Genomic DNA, 26,884 nt, shown 5'->3' with positions numbered 1-26,884 from the left:
TTGCCACACTACAAGAAAATAGAACCATCGTAGAATGTTTTGTCATTACTTTTTAAAGTATTTCTACACCTAGACTGCTTAAAATCTTTATAAAAAGCTAAATGTAAGCCTGTGACAGTGAAAGAAGTGCTAAAATATGTCTAACCTCTCCCAGCCTTTTGCAGACTGTGACAGGGCAAACCCTTCCAACTCTAGTTTAAAACTCTTAATATTCCAATTGTTCTATGCATATTTCTAGGTTTCATAGTGAACAATGTCCACTCCAAGCAATGTTTGCTTAATTGTCATAAATGAAACCACATTTTTGTTTCAGAACAGTCTCAATTTTAACATAAAGATCTCTTTGTGTAAGCTATGCTGGAAGAAGTTAGGAAACAGCTCATCTCCATAAATTTGTGATAATTATATGGTGCCTGTAGAGTCCATGTCCTGTAAGCTCTAGCTATTGCCTTGGTTAGTGCTTTTGCTGCTAAATGATTTCTAATTACTACAAAATACATGTTTTTTACTAAATTGGCTGATACCCAGGAAGAGTATTATTAAGTGGAGACCTTTAAGCATTTATAAAGATCCTCCAGGATTTAACAGAATTCTGGGTCCGTCCTCTAGGTTTCTCCAGATTAGGACTTCATTCTATTGTATTGTCATTTCTTGTAATTTATTAGCATTTTTTTGAAAGGCAAATGAAACATTTATTGCAAAGGGAGAGAGAAGAAATACAGAATTCACACACATAACATTGCCTCAATATGCAATCTGCTCCTGACAGTAAGCATTCAATAACTTGAACACAAGGGAGGGTTATTCCTGAACTCAATTCAAGCTCTTCTAGTCTCATATGGGTGTTTTAATGTTTCATATCATCTTGCTAGGCTGCATATTGTGTAGTGTTACAAATTTATTAAACAAATGGGGGGTTATGAAACTTGCTAGTCTATCTATAACAGTTTTTGAAAGGGAAATCTTTTGTGCATTATGACATTGAGAATGCCAGGGACAGATGAAAAATGGGATGAGATTTTTGCAACCACTTTTAGGAAAAAGTGTTCCTGCTTTTCTGTGAAAAAAGCCCAGACTTTTCAGCCAGTTTATTTAAAAAAATTGGGACCCATTATTGATGTTTGACAGCAACCACAAGACATACTTTTGCTTTATTCTCTGCATCACTGCCTCTACTACTGTCTAAGAATTTGTTGAGGTAATCTGTGTAATGAAACCAGTTTGCAAAACTTTTCATTTTGCCGTCATAATACCCTTGAATTAGGGTACAGAAGGGTGTTGATCTGATACTAGCTTGGCATTATTTTGGGTCCTAGAACAGAGATTTTATTTTGAATGTCTCGCTGGAGTTTTGATAGTTGTATGAACTGATATGCATGCTTACAGCAGCCAGCCAAAGCTGTGGTGTTATTGCAGCATTCATTCACAGTGGATCCCTGCGAGAGCTCAACTTAGGATATAAGCTGAGATGAGCTCTTAGCTACTCAGCTGGATCCTAAGGGTAAGTGGCAAATTAAAAATTCATTATTCATTTTAATTGAGAATGATTATCAGTGTTTTAGGAGGCACACTTCAAAGTTCTTCAGTTCCCAGTGCAAAAGAAGGGAATGCTGAGAAAAACTAGAGTCTCTCCTGAGAAAAGAGAGACAAATGAAAGAACTAAAGAGTCTGTAGGAAACAGACACTGCCGAGTGCTGTGGATAATTTCCACTTAGCAGGCCAAATTCACAGCTGGTGAATGTTGTGTGCAGTCCATGGAGTTATTACACCCATTCCCACCAGCATTGTACTTGACCCCAAGTTGGAGTTTTTCCTCAGTATTGTAGTTTGAGATCTCTGAATATTACAAGGAAATGTCTGAAAAAGGCAGGACTGATTCATCAGCTGGTGATAGACCCCTGCAGGTCTGTGCTATGCTGATTTATATTATCTAGGTTGCAATGTTCAGTTTTCTGTATGTACTTAGGATTTAAGTAACCCACTGGTGCAATACATGTTTGAGCTATCATAACCTTTGGAGAGTGCCTTTTGTGAGGTGAAATCTAAAATAAGAAATTACAGTAGGGGGAAAAAAAAGAAAGGGAAAAAAAAAGAAAAGCCCAGCAGAGTAGCCAAAACTGGAAACAGAAAAGGTCATTTGCTGTTCTGGAAGTTGTGAGCTGTAGTCCCAAGTTTATGCAAGGGGTGTATAGCTTGTGCACGGCTGCTTTTCCCTTGCAACATATGCTTTTGGCCTGTTTTGCTGATGGAATAGGCCTTTTGCAGTCTTGCTGTCTGCCCGGTCCTTCTTTCAGGACCATCCAATACTTCTTTAGCTACTGTCCAGCTTCAATGAAGGAAACAGAGATCTCAGGCACTTGGGTTCCCACCAGCTTTGGAAAAGAGGCTACTCAGCAGATGAAGGAGACAGACAACCTTAGGGGAAGGCTGAAGCCGTGACCCAGGCCCATGTTCCCCCCAAAAGGTGGTGGCTGCTGGCCAATTGGCCTGAGCGGACCATCCCCTCGTACACGTTCATGGTGCTTCTTACCCAGCCAAACACAGGGGATGAGAGGTCAGAGAGGGAATGGCAAGCGGTATTTGACACGTCTGTAAGAAACCAGGATGGGTTTGTTGCACTAACTGTGGTATAGCTTACTTCACTGTTCACTGGGCCATCCTCACAGAATCAAGTCTTTTTGTTCTCTCTGTAGTTTTAGGTAGGCCAGGCTAAATTTAAAAGCCATTTCTTTTGCTAAAACAGCATTGACCTCTCGTGGTCCTCCTCATCCCTATCTTGTCTGTGTCCTATATTCAACATTTCACCCTTCAGATGCTGCTTTTCCCTGATAGCTTCATTTAATTCTGTTAGCACCGGTGAGATCCCTTGTTATGCTTTAGGACAGTTCCCATCAATATTTGCACGTGGCCTCTTTCAGGTATTGGCCTCAACAGTCTAATTCGTAACCACTGAACCACAAGCCCAGGAGCACATCCTGTAGATGTTTGTTTATTCTGTTACCATGCTCCCTTGCACATTGTACAGCCTTTGTTTCACCCACAGTACATGTATATCTGTTACATTTTTGTTGCTCCATCTAGTCGTAGGCATTGAGGCCATCTTGTCTGACGAGTTGCATGTCACAGACCATAAAATTACATACAGGCACACAGTATTTCTTTCAAGAAACCCACAATTTTTTCTCTGAATAAGAACAGATCTTTTTGACAGATAATCTTTCAGCTTCCTGATGTGCAATTTTCAGCTGCTTCTGGACATCTCCTACTACACGTTTGACTTTTTTTTTACACTGCTGCATTGCAAAATCCCAGTTAATTTATCTCCCCGTCCAGCTGGCACCTTTCAGGGCCTCAACAGTAGTACCCAAGCTGCTGTGACAGGAAGGGCAGCGTTCCCACCCGCTGCGGGGCCCGTGCGGAGGCCAGCCCAACCTCTCGCGTTTCTGCTCTCCAGCTGCGCCAACCAACAATATGTAGGTTTCCTTGTCATCCCTAAGAATGGACAAGACTTTACAGCTAGCATAGTGGGCCATTATAGAAAACCCGTCAGATATATGCAGGGCAGAAATGAAATATAAGTGGTCATTCCAGGATATATCTTGTTTGAGTATTTCTGATTTTTCAAGACCTCATATTGGTTACAACTATTGACTGTTTGCTTGATTATGTTGTTTCTGGTTTATCTCTCTGGAAGCAAATACTTTTTTTTTTTTTAATGAAACATAGCATTTGTACAAAAAGTGTCTGCTTTCCATGAAAAATTTCAAGGTACCAATACTAAGTAATCTTCAAATTTAGAACCAAGCTATCTAATGTAAATGCTACCATGTCACAGGGTATGCTGGAGTTCAGACATTGGGAACACGTTATTTTCTGTGGGCCATGTTTCCCAGACAGAGTCAATCTGCTAGGATATGCTGTGGCTTTCAGATTCCCTGTGGTATCATGTAGTATCAAGTGATCATGATGCATGGTAGGAGATATAGCCCTAATATAATAACCCAGTATATAGACAAAAGGGGAGGAGTAAAGCACCTAGTCTATGTTTGTGTTTACATACTATGGCAGATAAGCTTTACAAAGCCTGCAGTTTACAGCTGTAGTTGTTACTATAATGCTGGTGGTGTACTATCATGCAGGCTCAGTAATTCTTTCGGTTGGTATTATTAATTTTCTCTCAACAATTGCAGCTGTTGGTGCTTGTAAAATAAAATGTTGCAGACTTTGATTCTCACACCTGAGTGGCCAGCATCATCTCTTTTGTTTTTCTTTTCATAAAAAGAACCTCACAAACCTGCTGTAACTTATGTAAAATGGAGGCTGATAACATTTCAAGCAGAAATGCAGTTCACACTGAGGTCACAAAAATGGAGTTGTCTTTCATAGTCCTTGCAGCCCATCCAAACAGGATTCCTAGTTGTGTCCGTGCAGCTTCCCAGTATACAGGAACCATTGAAATCTCTGGCTCAAGATTTTTGAAAACAAAATGAACAAAAGTCAAGACTCGATGCGTACTGTAACTGTCGTGGACTCTTCTAGCCTGGAGAACAGGAGAGACATGGCTGTTGAGCATCACCTCAGCAGGGTACCTCCATAGGGTTGAGGCCACAGCCTCTGCATTAAGGCAATAGCTCTCTTCCCACTGTATGAAGCTATTTGCTTTCTTTCCTCATTGTCCCTTTCTTTCTAGTTCTACTAAAAGAATTAATCTGTTTAACTCAGTCACCAGCAGTGATTCAGAGCTGCCAGGTCTCACAGAAAGGTATCATATTTTGGGTACAGCACAGTACCTGTGCCATGTGACAGGTCAGGTTTACATTAGATGTTAGTACATTATTCCCAGCAGTTTAGGAACTTCTTTCTGCATGGGATTTGCCAAGATGTGTACTGACTCCAACTTCATTAGTGAAAAGAAGCTAAAATCTGAAAATGTCAGAAAAAAAAGACTATGGTCTTTGAAACCCTTTGAGAGTGATATTCTTTGCTCTACCTGCATTGGGTCTTCTGTTGCTGGACCATCTGAGAAGCCGAGACAAGCTTATACTTCCTTTACTTTTTGCATCATGTCAGCTCTGCACACACAGTGTATGCTATATTTGCATAAAGCTCCTTCCAGGGACTCCAGCACTGAGTGTTAGCAAGCAGTCTCCTCTGCTGCTTATGCTGAATGAGCAGTCCCCTTCTCCCCTGAGGCTCAGTGTACCCTTTCCATCACACACTCAGCCATCCCTAGCCTGCAGCGAAAGAGTTTTGAGTCTGTCTTGCACCTGATTCCTCTTTGGATGTCAGCATTCGGAGCTGCTGCTTACTGCAATTGCCCTAGGCCTTTGCACATCTAAATGGATTTTAATGTCAGCTCAACATCAGCACAAGTACATAAGGAAAAGATGTATGGGGGTAAAAGACAGGATGCCATCCCTACAAAACCCTGAAGAGTTTGTCAGGTCTTTGGTCCTAAGGTAAATACATAAATGGTAGGAAAAGGAGAGGGGCTGAGGATCTTTACACTAATGTAGAACTGCTAACCAAGCATATTTTGAGGTCAGAGAAATGAAAAGGTCTTCTTTTCAGATTGTTGGCATCAGATCACCTTACCTGATTCAAAATCTGTCTATGCAGTAATATTAAAGTATTTGAGGTATTTATTGTAAGCATTTTCTTTATGTCAAGAATGTGACTAGTTCCAGCTTTTGTAACAAATGGTGAGGCTAGGAGAGCTGGGCTAGGAAGCGCAAGAGAGAAAAGACCAGCCAATGGGTGCAGAAAGAAAAATCCTTCACCATTCAGGCTGCAGAAGTGTAATACAAGTTGAAATCATGTTTCTTTCACTGGTGTTTTAGATACAAGGCCTAAATGTTCTTCTGACCATACCTCAGTTCTGTCTGGTTAAATCCTTCCAGGAACATAAGTGACAAAACCTATAGCTTGAGCTTAACTTCTGCAGTCAGGTTTACTGTGGCTAAGGATGTTTCCAGAAAGATGATGCTGTTAAAACTGTACTTTAAATAGAACAATATGGGGGTAAACATCTGAAATTTGATCTTTCTAAAAAAGGTGGGGTTACTTGCTTTTCTTGGTTAAAGAAATGCAAATAAACCTTTGTTGGGCCTTTAAAAAAAAATCTGTTTAAATTCATCATCCCTTTATTCCAACATGGCCATTTATCTGTAAGGTTTTTACTATAAAATGCAACAGCTTACCATCATGGGTTAAGGCTTGCATCCAACCTTCCATAAAAGAATGATGGATAGATCCCTGTACTCACTAATATATACTTTTAGTTATCTTTATGCCTGAGTCAATTCTTCCATCAGGAAACTTAAAGATAGTGTTGACCTTTAAAGGAATACTTGTAAAGATTGAATTGAGCAGGTTTTATTGTTCCTACAAAAACCTGGAACTCTTTCGTGTTTTCTTCAGCACCTTTCCACTGAGTCTCAGCTTATTAGCTGTTGACAATAGTGCAGGCATCTCTCCTTTAAATAACACCTCTATAGCAGCGATTGCAGGGAGCATATACATGTTTACATTCATTTTTAAGCTTTCCTTCTTGCTACTGTTTTTAAATTCAGTCAACATTTGGCCAAAGAAACAGTGTTATTTTGGGACTCCAAGCACCAGATCCACCCACTGTAGGCAAACTGTTGAGGATGTGAATGAATAAACGATGACATTCCTAGTTCTTTCTACTTCCCATGCTCAGGTTTGGCTAATGCATTGTCAATGTCCTTTCTTTTCTGACAAACATGTTCTCTGTGAAATGCCCGTTCTGCCACAAAGGCTTCAGTTCAGTTCTGTGACTTCGACTTTGTTCCATTGTTTAAAAGGCATTCAGCTTAATCAATGTCTTCAGGCTGAAGCACTAAGCTTCATTAGACTTACAGGTCTCAAAGCTGCAAAATAAGAAATCACCACATTTCTGTAGCATGTTTTATCAAGACATTTCAACTTCCAGTGTTAATGAATTCATGTTGGAAGTTTTTGTGAAAATCTTTTTAATCTACTCAAGTGGCTTAAAGGGCAAAGATCTACTTTAAAATACTTCCTTGAGAAGTTTACTCTTGGTTTCAGTGGGATCTCAGACCGGAATTGAATGTTTCCCTTTCCCCTTGCATCCTGCATTCCATGTTATGCAGTAGTTTCTAAGGCTGCAATTTCAGAATAACTTAATCCTGTACGTGAGATCTATTCCCCCGATGTCTCCTTCTAAAAGCCAGGATACTAGTTCTAGCTTTCACCTCCTGCTAACACCAGTCTCCATGTTTGTGTTCATTGACCTCAATCAGAAATTGATCCAGCTGAAAACTAACTTGCGAAAAAAGAGGAGACCTGTTTCCTGTTTCTCTGATATGAGTCACCCTAAGGTAATGCAAATGCCCATGTCAGGATTGAGCAGCCAGAGCTAGGCAGCTGCACGGGCTTGGGGCAGACAGAAGTGATCAAGTAACCAGGGTCTCCAAATGACATTTATTTAAACACAGGGGAAAAAAAAAAATTACTTCCAGAATGAAAGAATCTGAATAGTTTCACAAGATTCAATGTTATTTTCATGTGCAGATCCACTATTTATCAAGCATCCTTTGGCTGTGGGTTGAATACTGAAACATTTTATAACAGTCATCTTCAGAAATAAAATAATGAGAAAGGTAGCATTGGAAAGAAAAGATTTTTTTTTTTTAAATCTGCATTTTCCAACAACTTTAATGTTTTCAACATTTTGCTATTGCAAACCACTGTTCACTGTTTCATGCAAGCTATTTTTTATTCTCCTCTTCGCAGATCGAATTGCACAGAATATCATTAAATCTCATTTGGAGACATGTCAATATACGATGGAGGAACTACACCAGCTAGCGTGGCAGACTCACACATATGAAGAAATTAAGGTTTATCAGAGCAAGGTACAATCCTGTAATATGTTGCTTCTTCTGCTCCCTATGGTTTGAAATTGTTAAACAGTGTAATGTATTTGGCAAGGATATGCTGATGAGTTTCATATAGGTCAAAATAGTTTTTTTAATATCTTTGAGGAGCTGGTTACTGAAAGCAAAGGAGTGACACTTCATAAAAAGAAGCAGCGGCTTTCCAGCATATTGGGATGTTTGCTAATGTCAAAGCTCAGGCATGGTTATGGAATCCAGTATTCCATGCTTTGCTTGGAATCACAGGTCTAAACTTCATGCAGAAATTCAGTTGACTTTAATGTGGTCAGGATTGGATCCTCTGCTGTAAGGATTTTAAGAAAATAAGACAACCTAACTTTGTTTCCTTACCATTTTGAAAACACATCACCTTTTTATGTGAGTAACAAATATCTGTCACTTATAGAAACCAGATAATGACAAACTGGAAGTACTCCTTAAATTGAAGTTGTTCAAAACTGGGTGGAAAAATGATCTCATTACACTACATTTTTGTTCTACCTCTGACATTCTCAGGTCAAGTTCAGACTATTTCCCACTGGCACCTCTTCAAATGTAGTCCAGTCAACAGAAATCTTTGTGCCTCTTGTGCCAACATCACTAGCAATGATTCTTGAATCAGATTTCAGCTGGCACATTAGCTGATCACGCAAGAGATGGAAGAGAGTCCAGCTTGTTCTTTGAAAGCTGAGGGGCTATGCAGTATTAGCAAAAATAAAAATAGGCCACAGCTTGCAGAGCTGTGGCATGCAAACCAAGAGTATCAGTTTACATTTGCACACTTGTGTGTGCAAGGAAAATTATTATCAAGGAAACAAAATTTTGACACAGTGTTCAGATTGCAACGATACTTTAATTATACATTATTTTAACTTTCAAACTAGCAAAAATATTCTGTTGGATAACTTAATAGCACTGGGCCACTTCTTCCCTGAGAGTACTCTGGGATGTTTACATTGTTTGTGCCACTGTTTGTCTATCTTGCACAAAAGCCAACATTAGAATCACATTTTAACATTGGACAATGCATTCTCCCCCTTTGAAGAGGCAATGCCAGAGTTCAGATCACTGGGGCAATTGGCTTGTGAAAACAGCCTTCTAATGAAAAGTGTCAGGTACCTTGAGAAGCAGAGATGCTGCTAGCTCTGCCTGGGGACTGGGGGGTAGTCTGAGGAATGCGCCTTTCTGCAAGGCCACCTGAAGAACTTAATGCACTGATGAACCCGCTTGCTCACTGCTTTACATTTCCATGTTTTCCCGGAAGACCAGAGAAGCTCTGTGGCAGCAGTGTGCCATTCAGATCACCCACGCTATCCAGTATGTGGTGGAGTTTGCAAAGCGCATAACAGGCTTCATGGAGCTCTGCCAGAATGACCAAATTCTCCTTCTTAAGTCAGGTGGGTAAACACCAGAGGCTCGAGACTGGTTTAGCACCCAGCACATTAGAAATGTGCTCTGCTGTCTTGTTCTACAAATCATTTTAATTTTGAAGGAGCCCTAATTTCAGTCTGTTTCATTAGCTACACTAACCCTTCCATATTTTTCCACATTAATCATGTTACTGCCTTCTGATCCCCTTCCCTCTACTGTCAGTTGTAGTTGTTAAGTACACGTTCACACACAATCGTTGCAGAAACTGCAGTCTTCAACCTGACACGTGGTGGAAGGACCCTGCAAACTGAGCTGGTCAAATCAGTCATCTGCCACCCTGTAAAATCCCCACTTGTCATTAGTGAAACGAATGCAGGCTCACCGGGGCCTGCCTCTGTGGTCATCTCTAATCTTTTTAATGAGACTACAGAAATACCCTCCAGCCAGTGCACAGGAGGGAAAATCCCTGCTGGCTCCAGTTGGTTTCAGAATAAATGAGAGCGGATTACGGTGGTGTGCTCTGGCCTTGCTCTCTGCACGTGCCTGGGTGTGCACGTGTGTGCATAAGGGCAAGGGAAAAGGGTTTCCTTCCCTGTCATGGGACTTCGTAATTTCTGTCCTCCGGAAGAATCATGACAGGATTTACCATGACTATGTAGTAACACCACCAAACTCAGGAGGACAAAATGTTATGACCAAGTGAACCGCTACTGGTAATTAACTGCATTTACCCTGTCATACCAGTTTCTTGCTCCCTCCATGTGTAAAAGGCAGGATGCTGTGTGAGGCAGCTCATTAAAGCATAAGAAGTACTTCCTATTTCAAGATAGACCTCTTCATTAAGGCTGAAAGCCAGTGTGATTCAGCACTCTGTACACAGAGAACTGTGGCTCATTGTGGGGCTGGACAGAGACGGTGGGCACAGGCGCAAAGGGAAGGGATACAGAGGCCCTGGGAACACACAGGCAACTGCCTGGAAAAACGGAGTCATAGCATGAGAACTGTTTTTTTAAAGCTCGTACTAATTTCAAAAATTCTGCAGATGTCAGTGCACCCCAAGTAACTTTCTTCATTTGGCTGGCAAAGCTAACAACACAACTGCACCTTCAGCAAAAGATATAGTTATATTTGACCTTACTCTCAGACAACTCTGTTTAGCTTCAGCATGTATAAATATGTCAGGTTTTATTTTCTGTTTTGCTGTTAATGCTGAGCAGGAGCTAGAAAATCAGGACGTTTCACTCAAAAGCATGTCTGCAAAAGAATCCTCAGATTCAGAGTTGTTCTTACAGGAGATTTGGATTTAGTTAAGGGATGCTTAAAATGTTTCCCTTCATTTTCCCAAACTGTGTATTTTTGCAGTTAGGAAATAATAGGGAAAGATAAGGAGAAAAGAAGAAGGGTTCCTTTGGCTATTCCCCAACCTGAAAGAAAAACAAGGGAAACAAAAGTAAAACCCAATTTAGGGGTGTTTTTGACAGTACTTTAACTTTTATTTTCTCTCTAAAACACTTTGCGATGTTCTCCCACTCCAGGCAAATGAAGCTGGGATTTATATACATGTTGAATGAAGCTGGGTTTTTTTTATAAAAAAGGTTTAATTATTAAAAAGGAGTTTCAATAAATGCCTAATTTTCAGGATAAAATATTTCAAATTGAAAATATTTGCCCAGGTCTAAAGTCAGATTAAGTCCATGCTGCCAATTTGCTGCAATGGGGGAAAAATCAGCCTAAAGAAAAGGTGGTTAGGCTGGAGAAATTACCCCTTTCTATACTCAAAGCAGACAGAAATATTTTTTTCTCTCATTCAGAGACATATCATCTAGATGCCTCCAAAGAGTGTCTATCCCTGCTGATGTTTCTAATGACTGATGTCTTCCTAAATATTTTCTTAAAATTTCCTATATTCTGATATTTTACAGTAATGTATCATACTTTTGCTCTTTTTCATGTCTGATAGGCTGCTTGGAAGTGGTTTTGGTGAGAATGTGCCGTGCCTTCAACCCACTCAACAATACTGTTCTGTTTGAAGGAAAGTATGGAGGGATGCAAATGTTTAAAGCCTTGGGTATGTTGGTCATCTTCTTTTCAACCAATTACATTGAGCTACAGAGTGACAGATTTGTCTTTCTGAAAATAGTGACCCACAATGAAAATATCCAGTAAATATTGAATCCCCAAACCTCCTAATCTCTAGGCTGGAACTGAAAAAGAAAAAAGGTTACTCCACGAGCTGCTAGCAGTGATAGGTGTTTTTTTGTAATAAAGAAGAGCAGCATGAGGGTTTTGCAGATAGATTTCTTACTCTGCCATTTGAAGTTTTGGTAAAACTTGAGTTTACAGTAGGAGCCAAGCAGTTTATCTTCACAGTTCAGTTTGATACATCAAATCACTCCCACTAATTGTGTCCTGCAGAAGGCAATTTTAGCCCCAGCAATGAGGGGACTAAAATGATGAACTACAACAAAATATATAGAAAAGGACTTGCCTAAAATGCTGTTTTGCCTAAAACTTTTAAGCTCATTTAGATTCACGTATTGAAACAATTGCTTCATTTCTCAACATGATATTGAGTGCTACCTGAAATGTTAATAGCTAAATGGATGTCTTTTGCCCATCCATGAAACTGATACATTATCAGAAATTTATTCAGGGCCAAACTCGAAGAGAGCTATTTGCTTCAAATACATACATTTATCATATAGGTATATATTTTTCTTATTTGCATATGGATAAACATAACATTACTTTACAAGTTTAAGCATTTATAAATGTGCATTAGTTAATTCATTTTGGTCTTTATGATGTTTTCACAAATTTTCATAAATATTTGTACTGTTAATTAATAAAATTATATATGTGAAAGTTATTTAGGACTGGTCATTCATAGCTCTTAGATTTAATATCTGTTTAGAACTAGCATTTATTTTCACATTGGGCAAAGAAAACCCTCTTCTAAGATCTCTGTGCAATTTTTATACAGGTCGTGCCCCTAATTCTGGATAATTTTTGTGCTTCCATGGGTGTTTTAGTGATACCTTTTTGGGGTAGGTGGAATTTTAATAGCTGATGAAAGGCACTTGTTTTAGAAGTACAGACGCTCACTCAGAACTTTTTTTGACACCAAAACAGTCCACTTTTCATGGCAGGTTGAAGGGCTGATAAATTTCTAGCACTGATTTTGTCCTCTGTGGTCTGCAGGTTCTGATGATCTGGTGAATGAAGCATTTGACTTTGCAAAGAATTTATGTTCCTTACAGCTGACTGAGGAGGAGATTGCCTTGTTTTCATCTGCTGTTCTGATATCACCAGGTAATTATTCATTCCAAACACCACAATGATTTTTTCTTTCCATCCTTGTCCACCTCTATTTCTACCTATTTAAACAGCTGTTTAAACTTGTCGTGGTTTAATCTCAGTCGGCAACTCAGCACCACGCAGCTGCTCGCTCACTCCCCCCCACCCGGTGGGATGGGGGAGAGAATTGGAAGAGCACAAGTTAGAAAAAGTCGTGGGTTGAGATAAAAACAGTTTAATAATTGAAATAAAATTATAATAATAATATGATAATAATAATAATACACGAAGCAAGTGATGCACAGTACAATTGCTCACCACCCACCGACCGATGCCCAGCCAGTCCCCGAGCAGCGGCTCCCCCGGCCAGCTTTCCCCAGTTTATGTACTGAGCATGACGTCACATGGTATGGAATGTCCCTTTGGCCAGTTTGGCTGTGCCCCCTCCCAGCTTCTTGTGCACCTCCAGCCTTCTCAGTCAGTAGAGCATGGGAAGCTGAAAAGTCCTTGGCTAGTGTAAGCATTACCTAGCAACAACTAAAACATTGGTGCATTATCAACTTTGTTCTCATCCTAAATCCAAAACACTGTACCAGCTACTAGAGAGGAAATTAACTCTATCCCTGCCGAAACCAGGACAATATCCACCCCTTATTCTATACCATCTGCGTCATGCTCAAGTCTCATATTTTCCAGTACATTTTCATTAATCACCACCCCCTTTTTTTTATATATATATATATATATATACACACACACACACACACACAGAGATATCATTCCCTTCGTCTGTGGGCCATCCCTCTAAAATGTTCGATGAGTTCATTTAGTCCATGACTTTGGGCTCCATCTGTCATAATAATCTTTCAGGGCAGGAAAAATGGAGATCATAGAATCATAGAATCATTGAGGTTGGAAAAGACCTCTAAGATCATCAAGTCCAACCGTCAACCCAACACCACCATGTCCACTAAACCATGTCCCTAAGCGCCTCATCTACACGTCTTTTAAATACCTCCAGGGATGGGGACTCCACCACTTCCCTGGGCAGCCTGTTCCAATGTTGAACCACTCTTTCAGTAAAGAAATTTTTCCTCACGTCCAATCTAAACCTCCCGTGGCACAACTTGAGGCCATTTCCTCTCATCCTATCTCTTGTTACTTGGGAGAAAAGACCGACACCCACCTCGCTACAACCTCCTTTCAGGGAGTTGTAGAGAGCGATGAGGTCTCCCCTCAGCCTCCTTTTCTGCAGGCTAAACAACCCCAGTTCCCTCAGCCGCTCCTCATAAGACTTGTGCTCCAGACCCCTCACCAGCCTCGTTGCCCTTCTCTGGACACGCTCCAGCACCTCAACGTCCTTCTTGTAGTGAGGGGCCCAAAACTGAACACAGTATTCGAGATGCGGCCTCACCAGGGCCGAGTAGAGGGGCACGATCACTTCCCTACTCCTGCTGGCCACAGTATTTCTGATACAGGCCAGGATGCCATTGGCCTTCTTGGCCGCCTGGGCACACTGCCGGCTCATGTTCAGCCGGCTGTCAACCAACACCCCCGGGTCCTTTTCCACCGGGCAGCTTTCCAGCCACTCTTCCCCAAGCCTGTAGCGCTGCATGGGGTTGTTGTGACCCAAGTGCAGGACCCAGCACTTGGCCTTGTTGAACCTCATACAATTGGTCTGGGCCCATCGATCCAGCCTGTCCAGGTCCCTCTGCAGAGCCTTCCTACCCTCGAGCAGATCAACACTCCCACCCAACTTGGTGTCGTCTGCAAACTTACTGAGGGTGCACTCAATCCCCTCATCCAGATCATCGATAAAGATATTAAACAAGACCGGCCCCAAAACTGAGCCCTGGGGAACACTGCTCGTGACCGGCCGCCAGCTGGATTTGACTCTATTCACCACAACTCTCTGGGCCCGGCCGTCCAGCCAGTTTTTGACCCAGCGCAGAGTACACCTGTCTAAGCCGTGAGCCGCCAGCTTCTCTAAGAGAATGCTGTGGGAGACGGTGTCAAAGGCCTTACTGAAGTCCAGGTAGACCACATCCACAGCCTTTCCCTCATCCACTAGGTGGGTCACCTGGCCATAGAAGGAGATCAGGTTGGTCAAGCAGGACCTGCCTTTCATGAACCCGTGCTGGCTGGGCCGGATCCCCTGGTTGTCCCGCTCATGCCTTGTGAGCGCCCTCAAGATGAACCGCTCCATAATCTTCCCTGGCACCGAGGTCGGGCTGACAGGCCTGTAGTTCCCCGGATCCTCCTTCCGGCCCTTCTTGTAGATGGGTGTCACATTGGCAAGCCTCCAGTCGTCCGGGACCTCCCCCATTAACCAGGACCGCTGATAAATGATGGAAAGCGGCTTGGCGAGCACCTCCGCCAGCTCCCTCAGCACTCTCGGGTGGATCCCATCCGGCCCCATAGACTTGTGAGCATCCAGATGGCGTAGCAGGTCATTGACTGCTTCCTCTTGGATTACAGGGGGTTCATCCTGCTCGCCGTCCCTGTCTTCCATCTCAGGGGGCCGAGTACCCTGAGGATAACTGGTCTGCCTGTTAAAGACTGAGGCAAAGAAGGCATTAAGTACCTCAACCTTTTCCTCATCCTCGGTGACAGTGTTCCCCCCTGCATCCAATAAAGGATGGAGATTTTCCTTGGCTCTCTTCTTGTCATTAATATATTTGTAAAAACTTTTTTTGTTGTCTTTAACGACAGCGGCCAGATTGCGTTCTAGCTGGGCTTTTGCCTTTCTCATTTCTTCTCTGCACGACCTAACGAGATCCCTGTACTCTTCTTGAGTTGCCTGCCCCTTCTTCCACAAGCGGTAAACTCTCCTTTTTTTTCTGAGTCCCAGCAAGAGCTCCCCGTTCAGCCAGGCCGGTCGTCTTCCCCGCCCGTTCTTCTTACAGCATATGGGGACAGCCTGCTCCTGCGCCTTTAAGACTTCCTTCTTGAAGATCGTCCAGCCCTCCTGGACCCCTTTGCCCTTCAGGACTGTCTCCCATGGGACTCTCTCAACCAATGTCCTGAACAGGCCAAAGTCCACCCTCTGGAAGTCCATGGTTGCAGTTTTGCTGCCCCCCGTCCTTACTTCACCAAGAAGCGAGAATTCTATCATTTCATGGTCGCTAAGCCCAAGACAGCCTCCGACCACCACATCTCCCACCAGTCCTTCTCTGTTTGTAAACAGCAGGTCGAGCGAGGCACCTCCCCTGGTAGGCTCACTTACCAGCTGCGTCAGGAAGTTGTCTTCCACACACTCCAGGAACCTCCTAGACTGCTTCCTCTCTGCTGTGTTGTATTGCCAGCAGACATCCGGGAAGTTGAAGTCCCCCACGAGAACAAGGGCTAGCGATTGAGAGACTTCTGCCAGCCGCTTATAGAACGCTTCATCCGCCCCTTCATCCTGGTTGGGTGGTCTATAACAGACTCCCAGCAGGATATGTGCCTCGTTGGCCTTCCCCCTCATCCTTACCCAGATGGTATGTGGTGTTGGATTGTTTCATGTTTCATGTTTCATGTTGAAGTCAGTTCTGGTACCATCATCACTGTGCTTTGCTTGGTTTCACTGAAGTTATCCTTCATTAGTCTGGGGGATTCTTATTGTAATAACATTAGTATGGCATATAATATTATTGGCGTTATTAGCATATCTGTGTATTATTAGTATAATTATTATAACTATAATTAGTACTTAACATCACATAATTCAGATCATTGGCTATTCTCACCCAAAATCAAATCCCCTTGAGGTACACATTGGACTTCCCCATCCTTCTGCATTATCCACCAAGTGCACCCAGGTCCTTGAGCAAAAGCAATCCCATGGATGGGTTTGCCTCTGCCCGAGGCAGGAATAACCCAGACTGTCTTCCCCAGCGTATTTTTTATGTGCACTACAGGAACTTTATTCCCATCTACAGTACGTAAAAGTTCTGACTGGGCAGGGCCTGCTTGATTGGCAGATCCCCTCGTGTTGACTAACCAGGTGGCCTTTGCTAAATGCGTATCCCAATGTTTGAACATCCCGCCACCCATTGCTCTCAGTGTAGTCTTTAACAGTCCATTGTATCGTTCAATTTTCCCAGAGGCTGGTGGATGACAGGGGATGTGATACACCCACTCAATGCCGTGCTCTTTGGCCCAGGTGTCTATGAGGTTGTTTCGGAAATGAGTCCCATTGTCTGACTCAATTCTTTCTGGGGTGCCATGTCGCCATAGGACTTGCTTTTCAAGGCCCAGGATAGTGTTCCGGGCGGTGGCATGGGGCACGGGATATGTTTCCAGCCATCCGGTGGTTGCCTCCACCATTGTAAGCACGTGGTGCTTGCCTCAGCAGGTTTGTGGGGATGCGATATAATCAATCTGCCAGGCCTCCCCATATTTATATTTCAGCCATCGTCCTCCATACCAGAGGGGCTTTAACCGCTTGGCTTGCTTGATTGCAGCACGTTTCGCATTCATGGATAACCTGTGCTATAGTGTCCATGGTCAAGTCCACCCCTCGATCACGAGCCCATCTGTATGTTGCATCTCTTCCTTGGTGACCTGAGGTGTCATGGGCCCACCGAGCTAGAAATAATTCACCCTTATGTTGCCAGTCCAGATCCACCTGAGCCACTTCAATCTTAGCAGCCTGATCCACCTGCTGGTTATTTTGATGTTCTTCAGTGGCCCGACTCTTAGGTATGTGAGCATCTACGTGACGGACTTTTACAACCAGGTTCTCCACCCGGGCAGCAATATCTTGCCACAATGTGGCAGCCCAGATGGGTTTGCCTCTGCGCTGCCAGTTGCTCTGCTTCCATTGCTGCAACCACCCCTTCAGCAGTTTCTACAGTTTGTCGCATAGGACTCCATACAGCAGCTTTCCACCTCCGATGCTTTCCCACAATACGACAGGACCCATCAGTGAACAGGGCATATTGCTTCTCATTTTCTGGTAGTTCATTATACATTGGGGCCTCCTCAGCACGCGTTACCTCCTCCTCTGGCAATATTCCAAAATCTTTGCCCTCTGGCCAGTCCATGATCACTTCCAGGATTCCTGAGCGACTGGGGTTTCCTATTTGAGCCCGTTGTGTGATCAGTGCGACCCACTTACTCCATGTAGCATCAGTTGCATGATGTGTACAGGGGACCCTCCCTCTGAACATCCAGCCTAGCACCGGCAGTCGGGGTGCCAGGAGGAGCTGTGCTTCAGTGCCGATCACTTCTGAAGCAGCTCGAACCCCTTCATAGGCTGCCAATATCTCTTTTTCAGTTGGAGTATAGCCTCGGATCCTCTGTATCCCCGACTCCAAAACCCTAGGGGTCGACCTCGAGTCTCCCCTGGTGCTTTCTGCCAGAGGCTCCAGGTAGGGCCATTCTCCCCGGCTGCGGTGTAGAGCACATTTTTTACATCTTGCCCTGCCCAGACTGGCCCGAGGGCTACTGCATGAACCATCTCCTGTTTAATTTGTTCAAAATCTTGTCGTTGCTCAGGGCCCCATTTGAAATCGTTCTTCTTTTGGGTCACTTGATAGAGAGGGTTTACAATCAGGCTGTAATTTGGAATGTGCATTCTCCAAAAACCCACGACGCCTAAGAAAGCTTGTGTTTCCTTTTTGCTAGTTGGTGGAGACATGGCTGTTATTTTGTTGATCACATCCATTGGGATCTGACAATGTCCATCTTGCCATTTTATTCCTAAAAATTGGATGTCCTGTGCAGGTCCCTTGACCTTACTTTGGTTTATGGCAAAACCGGCCTTCAGCAGGATTTGGACTATTTCCTTCCCTTTTTCAAAAACTTCTCCTGCTGTGTTGCCCCACACGATGATATCATCAATGTATTGCAGGTGTTCTGGAGCTCCACCCAGTTCTAGTGCAGTCTGGATCAGTCCATGGCAAATGGTGGGGCTGTGTTTCCACCCCTGGGGCAGTCAGTTCCAGGTGTACTGAACGCCCCTCCAAGTGAAAGCAAATTGTGGCCTGCACTCCACTGCCAAAGGGATTGAGAAAAACGCATTAGCAATATCAACTGTGGCATACCACTTGGCTGCCTTTGATTCCAGTTCGTATTGAAGTTCTAGCATGTCTGGCACAGCAGCACTCAGCAGTGGCGTGACTTCATTTAGGCCACGATAGTCTACTGTTAGTCTCCACTCTCCATTAGACTTCTGCACTGGCCATATGGGACTGTTAAAGGGTGAGCGAGTCTTGCTGATCACTCCTTGGCTCTCCAATCGACGAATCAGCTCATGAATGGGAATCAGGGAGTCTCGGTTGGTGCGATATTGCCGCCGGTGCACCGTGGTGGTAGCTATTGGCACTTGTTGGTCTTCGACCTTCAGCAACCCCACAACAGAAGGGTCCTCCGAGAGACCAGGCAAGGTGGACAGCTGTTTAATTTCCTCCATCTCCAAGGCAGCTATACCAAAAGCCCACCAGTACCCTTTTGGGTCCTTGAAATACCCTCTCCTGAGGTAGTCTATGCCAAGGATGCACGGAGCATCTGGGCCAGTCACAATGGGGTGCTTCTGCCACCCATTCCCAGTTAGACTCACTTCGGCTTCCAATACAGTTAGCTGTTGGGATCCCTCCGTCACCCCAGAAATACAGATGGGTTCTGCCCCTATATATCTTGATGGCATTAGGGTACACTGTGCACCGGTGTCTACCAGAGCCTTATACTTCTGTGGGTCTGATGTGCCAGGCCACCGAATCCACACAGTCCAGTAAACCCGGTTGTCCCTTTCCTCCCCCTGGCTGGAGGCAGGGCCCCTCTAATCCTCATCACAGTACTCATTTCTCATTTCTTGTACGTACGAGTCAGAAGTTTCTTCATTAAGATCAAGAGTAAGATCAGCCCTTCTCCTCTCTCTGGGGAACTGCCCGCTGGAAACTGGAGCAGCAATTTTCCTGGAAGAACCTCTTTCTGTGATTGTTTTCCCTTGCAATTCGCGTACCCATGCCCCTAGGGCTGCGGTAGGTTTCCCATCCCACTTCCTCATGTCCTCTCCGTGGTCACGCAGATAAAACCATAGGGTGCCCCGTGGTGTGTACCCTTTATATTCTCTTTCTTGAGCAAAAGAACGCTTACTTCTAATAGCCGAGATACTGGTCCGTACAGGTGAGGAGTAGGACCTATCCTCTCTGAGTTGCTGGATCTCCCGGGACAGTTTTTCGGACAGTTTCTCCACAGCCGAGACGAAGGAGGAAGAAAGACTTTCCTCGTATTGCCGGAGTTGACTAGCCAATTCATCCACCGTTTGTTCCTCTCCATCTTTCCAGGTTATCACTGCCAATGAATTGGCGTATGACGATGGTGAGCTCCTTATAAACTTCCGCCACATGGGTCGTGTGCACTTGACTTTGTCTGGATCTTTGGATAGTTGTTCATTGTTCAGGTCATCATAAATCACCTCCAGCACAGCTAATTCTCTCAGAAACTGGATACCCTTCTCCATGGTGGCCCACTTGCTTGGGCGACATATGACATCTTCCTTAAAGGGATACCTTTCCTTCACGCTTGACAAGAGTCGCCTCCAAAGGCTGAGGATACGTGTCCCTTTTCCAATTGCTTTATCAATGCCCCCTTCCCTAGAAAGGGATCCCAGCTGCTTGGCTTCCCTACCCTCTAATTCCAGGCTACTGGCCCCATTATCCCAGCATTGGAGCAGCCAGGTGACAATATGCTCACCTGGACGACGGCTGAAATCTTTTCGTATATCTCGCAGCTCACTCAGGGATAGAGATCGGGTGGTCACTGCCTCGTTTATGAGTTCTTCCTCTTCCTCCTCCCCAGTCAGCGGCCGGCTCTCCTCCTCCCATTCTCATGATGGCCCTTCTCTAGGGTCATCTGCCTCGTACATTTCTTCCTCCAGTTCCCTTTTAGAAGCAGCTTCGTCCTCCCTTACTAAACGAGCCGACTTCCGCTTCCAAAATTTCTTCTTGTGTACAGGGGTGACTGATACCGGCACAGGCTGGTTCTTTGGTTCAGCCACAGGGCGTGTTGCTGGGGTTGGAGTGGTCGCAGTGCATGTCGCCGGCGTTGGAGTGGCCGCAGTGCATGTCACCGGAGTCTGAGTGGCCGCAGGGCCTGTTGCCGGCGTTGGAGTGGCCGCAGTGCATGTCGCCGGGGTTGGAGTGGCCGCAGTGCATGTCGCCGGGGTTGGAGTGGCCGCAGGGCCTGTTGCCGGCGTTGGAGTGGCCGCAGTGCATGTCGCCGGGGTTGGAGTGGCCGCAGTGCATGTCGCTGGGGTTGGAGTGGCTGCAGTGCATGTCGCCGGGGTTGGAGTGGCCGCAGTGCATGTCGCCGGGGTTGGAGTGGCTGCCGTGCATGTCGCTGGGGTTGGAGTGGCTGCAGTGCATGTCGCTGGGGTTGGAGTGGCCGCAGTGCATGTCGCCGGGGTTGGAGTGGCTGCCGTGCATGTCGCTGGGGTTGGAGTGGCCGCAGTGCATGTCGCTGGGGTTGGAGTGGCTGCAGTGCATGTCGCCGGGGTCGGAGTGGCCGCAGGGCCTGTCACCGGGGTCTGAGTGGCCGCAGGGCCTGTCGCCAGAGTCTGAGTAGCCGCAAAGCATGTCACCGGGGTCTGAGTGGCCACAGGGCCTGTTGCCGGGGTCTGAGTGGCTGCAGGGCCTGTCGCTGGAGTCTGAGTAGCCGCAAAGCATGTCACCGGGGTCTGAGTGGCCGCAGGGCCTGTCGCCAGGGTTGGAGTGGCCGTAGTGCGTGTTGCCTGGGTTTGAGTGGCCACAGGGCCTGTTGCCGGCATCTGAGTAGCTGCAGTGCATGTTGCTGGGGTCGGAGTGGCCGCAGGGCGCGTTGCCCGCGTCTGAGTGGCCGCAGTGCGTGTCGTTTTACCGTCAGATCCAGAGACCTTCTCTTCCCTTTGAGGGTACTGAATGGTGTTGAACAGGGCTCGGTAGGCATGGGCCAGGCCCCAGCACGTTGCAATGATCTGCATCTCTCTGGAGTTGCCAGGGTGACAGCATACTTTTTCCAAATATTCTACTAACTTTTCAGGATTCTGCACTTGCTCAGGGGTGAAGTTCCAAAACACTGGGGGTGCCCATTGGCCTAGGTACTTGCCCATCTTGTCCCACACACCCTGCCACTCATAATTATTCAGCCTTGGGGCAGATCTCTGGATGATATTCTTAAATTGCTTACCAACTTTAGACAAAACCGAAACAATATTCCCAAGAAGTATTAATAGAAGTATCTTAACTGCCCAAGGATGCTCAAAATACTGAAAAGTTACTGTAATGAAGGAGGAAACATCATAGAAGAAGGTAGTGACACTGCCATTCTGTATTTCCTCCGTAAAAAAACTCTCAGAAAAGTTACTGCAATTGCTAGTTGTCTCCACGAAATGGTCTCCGTGGTACAGTAACGGCTTCATTGCGAAATTTACATACCACACTAACATCAAGGTCAATGTTCTAAAAACAAACCTCACAAGCGAGACATCACTAATCACTTGCAGACCACAGCAAACTGCAAAACCCAACACCAATCTTTAACACGTACAGCAGGAAAAAGAGCGCGATGCAGATTATACATCCCGGTGGGATGGGGGAGAGAATTGGAAGAGCACAAGTTAGAAAAAGTCGTGGGTTGAGATAAAAACAGTTTAGTAATTGAAATAAAATGATAATGATAATATAATAATAATAATAATACACGAAGCAAGTGATGCACAGTACAATTGCTCACCACCCACCGACCGATGCCCAGCCAGTCCCCGAGCAGCGGCCCCCCCGGCCAGCTTTCCCCAGTTTATGTACTGAGCATGACGTCACATGGTATGGAATGTCCCTTTGGCCAGTTTGGGTCAGCTGTCCTGGCTGTGCCCCCTCCCAGCTTCTGGTGCACCTCCAGCCTTCTCAGTCGGTAGAGCATGGGAAGCTGAAAAGTCCTTGGCTAGTGTAAGCATTACCTAGCAACAACTAAAACATTGGTGCGTTATCAACTTTGTTCTCATCCTAAATCCAAAACACTGTACCAGCTACTAGAAAGGAAATTAACTCTATCCCTGCCGAAACCAGGACAAAACTGTATTAAGCGATAATAAGCAGTGTATTAAGCAATGGAAGAATACCTGAATTACCCAAATATACCTCCCTTTCTTTTTGGTAGACTGTCAGCAATTACATATACTGGAAACAGATCCAAAGTGTGGGGGTAACAGACATGGAGCAGGATTGTGCAGACAAGCAGTGCAGGCTGGTGTTCCTCCAGACCACATATAGAGAAGCATGGTACTTAAGGAGGTGTATGTCCCTCCTAGCATCTTCAGGGAGCTCAGACCTCAAAGACCTGAGCGGATTATAGAGTCCCTAACTATGACGGAGTTTTTCTGTGGGGATAAGAATAGCAGAAGTAAAAATCTGTATGAGGTCCTGTCTGAATTTAGCTCCAGGTGAGAGGTGGTGATTCCAAGGGCAACACGCTCTTTTTCATGTATTCATATATGATAACTCTGCACAGGCAAGCATGCATTCAGTGAGTGCTGGCTGGCTGACCACAGAAAAGAGATTTTTGTGATTGAATTGACTCAGAAAGTGGATCTAGTAGATAAGCTCACAGTTTAGAGTGGGATTTTTAAACATGCCTCGAGGGAGGTAAACCCCCAATTCCCACTAAGAGTAACCTCTTGAAAGGCCTTTACAAAAAATCCCACCATTAATTATTTTTTCAGCCTGTTTTGCTAAAGACTTCCTGTAGGTCACTTTGCCCTTTTGCACATCTGTGGTGGAGATTATATTAGGCAGAATTAAATTAGCACAGATGGTGTCAACATGTTCATTCTCATCATTAATGACACCTACTGAAAGGACTCTGATCCTTTTATTTTCCCTTTGAGCAGTTCTTGCAGTCATCTGCTCCGAGGTGAAATGGTTGAGCCAGTGGCTCTTCATGGCGTTAGGCCATGATGTTCCAGAAAGGACCCTCCAAACAGCCACCATTTCCACCTCAGAGGTGTTCCAACTGTGCACAGGGGTGAGAGTTGCCTGTGCACTGTTCCCCAGATGCCCTGACTTCCTCTGGGACAGGGGACTTGCAGCATTCTGATGGGTCCCTGTCCATCAGCCCTCCCTCAGTCTGAAAAGACCAAAGCTGTGAGCATGACAGAGATGTGCAGTCAGTGCTTGCACCTGCTTAGCATTAGTGGCTTGTTCAGCAGACTGACCCAGTGCAAAGCTGAAGACAACCTGGAAATTTGTTTGGGGTCAGGGCTGTGAAGTTCTTCAGTAAGATTTTAACAGAGGCTGCAGAAGATGGTTTCAGTGTTTCCAGCTGACTTCACATTATGAAGTCAAGGGAAGCAGGAAGAGGGTGGTGCGATCTTTGTAAGCAGGATCTGCATTTGTTTTTTGTAACAGCTGGAGGTTTTTTTACTCTTCAGTTTATTTTCTTACAGTTAGGAACAGGAAAAGTAGGAGTTAGCTGAACAGACAGAAACAGTAAGATTATTTCAAAGCTGACTTCAAAGCACTTTGGATCAGATGGGGGCATCTCCTCTGTAGGGATAAAGAGAATTCAGTTATGTAATTTCTAGTCAAATTGAAAAAAAGTCATGTTTCTGTCTCCCAGGTAATCTTGGAAAGGAGAACAAGTTATAGCCCTCTTCAACAAAATTTGGTCGCAGAAAGCTTCTATCATCTCAGAGTGTCCTGTGCCTTAGGCCTGGGCAAAACCTATTTAAGTAATGGAAAATTTCCCATTGATTTTAATGGATTTTGGATCAAGTAATTTATGAAATGTGCTTAGCTGCAGGTAGGCATTAGCTGGACATCAAAATTCTGGTTCAGCTCTGCAGTTCTACGTATGTTCCTTTCGTTTGCAAAGCACCAAAATCTCTTGCAATCTGCCAGTAGTTCGTGTTGCCTGAGTATCCACGCTCATTTCTACATCTTGCAGCTGTACTAAGTACTTGAAAAAGCTAGCAACTCAGCACTGCCTTTGAGCCAGCTGTATTGCAGACATGTGTTGTAACAGCTTCTCCATTAACTTTAGTAATGCATTTCAGTCCTGATACACATCAGAGAAGGGTGTCTCCTGAATAGCAGCTTCTGTTTCTGATAAGTAGCACAGATAAGTAGAGGCAATTCCAAGGTTTTTTTCACTATAATCAAGTTTTAAGGTTGAAGGTGGTGGTACCAGATGAAATATTTCAATAATCCACAGTTCCCCATTTCACATCCAAGTTGCTTGCAAGCAAGAGGACACATACAGTGTCTCCTATTTCTTTAACCAAAAAAAAAAAAAAAGGTTAAAGTGCTTGATGCATGCTGACTGCTTATTTCTGTAGTCTGCAAGCATGTGTATCTCTAGTCACAGAAGATGCAATAAGAAAGAAATGATGGGCTGCAGCAGCGTGTACATGAGTGAAAGCAATCTCTCTTCCATAAAAAGACTGCAAATTTGGATTGTGCAAATAATTCCCATTTCAGCTGGGCTGCTAAGTTTGGGAGTGGGAAAGCAGGGAAAATCAGTACAGATTGAACTGACATTGAAATTTGCCATTTATTTTCTTACAAAAATGATAACAGTAAACAATAGAGAAAGAAATAATTTCCTTCCATACTAGATGTTCCAGTTTCTTCACAATAAAGTGTTTCATCTTGGGAACTGTCGTGGTTTAACCCCAGCCGGCAACTAAGCCCCACACAGCCGCTCGCTCACTCCCCCCGGTGGGATGGGGGAGAGAATCAGAAGAGTAAAAGTGAGAAAAGTCGTGGGTTGAGATAAAGACAGTTTAATAGGTAAAACAAAAGCCGCGCACGCAAGCAAAGCAAAACAAGGAATTCATTCACTCCTTCCCATCGGCAGGCAGGTGTTCAGCCATCTCCAGGAAAGCAGGGCTCCATCACATGTAACGGTTACTTGGGAAGACAAACGCCATCACTCCGAATGTCCCCCGCTTCCTCCTTCTTCCCCGAGCTTTACATGCTGAGCATGACGTCACATGGTATGGAATATCCCTGTGGTCAGTTGGGGTCAGCTGTCCCAGCTGTGCCCCCTCCCAGTTTCTTGTGCACCCCCAGCCTCCTCGCTGGTGGGTTGGGGTGAGAAGCAGAAAAGGCCTTGACTCTGTGTCAGCACTGCTCAGCAGTAACGAAAACATCCCTGTATTACCAACACTGTTTCCAGCACAAATTCAAAACATAGCCCCATACCAGCTACTGTGAAGAAAATTAACTCTACCCCAGCCAAAACCAGCACAGGAATGTATGTAAAAATTAAAAAAATGAAGCACTGCTTCACAGAACTACCTGCACCAGTCCTCCCTTTAGGACGAGAGGAAATGGCCTCAAGTTGCGCCAGGGGAGGTTTAGATTGGACATGAGGAAAAATTTCTTTACTGAAAGAGTGGTTCAACATTGGAACAGGCTGCCCAGGGAAGTGGCTGAGTCCCCATCCCTGGAGGTATTTAAAAGGCGTGTAGATGTGACACTTAGGGACATGGTTTAGTGGACATGGTGGTGTTGGGTCGACGGTTGGACTCAATGATCTTAGAGGTCTTTTCCAACCTTAATGATTCTATGATTCTGTGATTCCATCCACTAATATAGGTACACAGAGATTCCCTATGGGAAGTACTCATATTCAAGTTTCTTTTCTACAGAAGCCACCATCCTGGAAGGTGATTCTTGTGCCCTTGATCTCAGTGTTTAGGTAGTTTACAGGAAACAGAGTGGTCCCATTGCGAGTAAGGGGACCTAAGAACATCCATTAATAAAATTACTAAGGTTGCAAAGCCCTGTGTCAGACCCATTTTCCATCTGATTCAGAGCACAAAACCAGATTTTCCACTTTAGGGTGGACCTAACCACTCTGCTTGGAGGTGATTGTTTAACTTTATTTCTGATTTCAAAGGTTAAAACATTGTAGAAGGAGTCCAGTAAAGGTTGCAGAGTCATCTCCACCTGCAAACGTGCCAGAGCCAGGTGGTAAGACACTAACCTGGCTGCTGCCCCCTGGGTGCCAGTCTCTCTTCTGAAATTCTGACTGGCCATGTTCCTTTTTTCCATCTTCCTTTTTGCAAAAGGAGATCTTGTAAGTTGTCCCTCAGCTTCTCTCCTACACTACTCTAGCCTAGTGGCCTGTGCACTCTTTAAAGATACACAAGTTCAAAACTCAAAAGGAAAAGTACAGAATTGAATTGAACCACTGCTTCTTATATCCTCTATGGGTAGCCACTGATCTATTGACATTTTCCTGCACTTTTGTGAATATAACTAGAGGTACCTGGGGAATTCCAGCCAAATTTGCAGATGGTTTTCAGGTGGTAGAAACCACATTTTGGA

The 26,884-nt window shown here is 44.6% G+C and overlaps 1 protein-coding gene across 2 annotated transcripts in view; it reads left to right on the top strand.

Moving 5' to 3' along the window:
• Positions 1–26,884, top strand: part of RORB (RAR related orphan receptor B) — a 191,666-nt gene that overhangs the window by 121,311 nt on the left and 43,471 nt on the right. For both annotated transcript variants that reach the window (XM_076363121.1, XM_076363120.1), the window contains exons 5-8: positions 7,780–7,901; positions 9,187–9,319; positions 11,254–11,361; positions 12,495–12,605. In XM_076363121.1, the coding sequence (XP_076219236.1) occupies positions 7,780–7,901; positions 9,187–9,319; positions 11,254–11,361; positions 12,495–12,605 (474 nt within the window). The remainder of the gene's footprint in view (positions 1–7,779; positions 7,902–9,186; positions 9,320–11,253; positions 11,362–12,494; positions 12,606–26,884) is intronic.

This window comes from Aptenodytes patagonicus, chromosome Z (genome assembly GCF_965638725.1).
Source record: "Aptenodytes patagonicus chromosome Z, bAptPat1.pri.cur, whole genome shotgun sequence".
NCBI classification, from domain to species: domain Eukaryota; kingdom Metazoa; phylum Chordata; class Aves; order Sphenisciformes; family Spheniscidae; genus Aptenodytes; species Aptenodytes patagonicus.
Note: the sequence above shows the minus strand (reverse complement) of the source record. Positions and strands in the feature narration are given on the sequence as shown.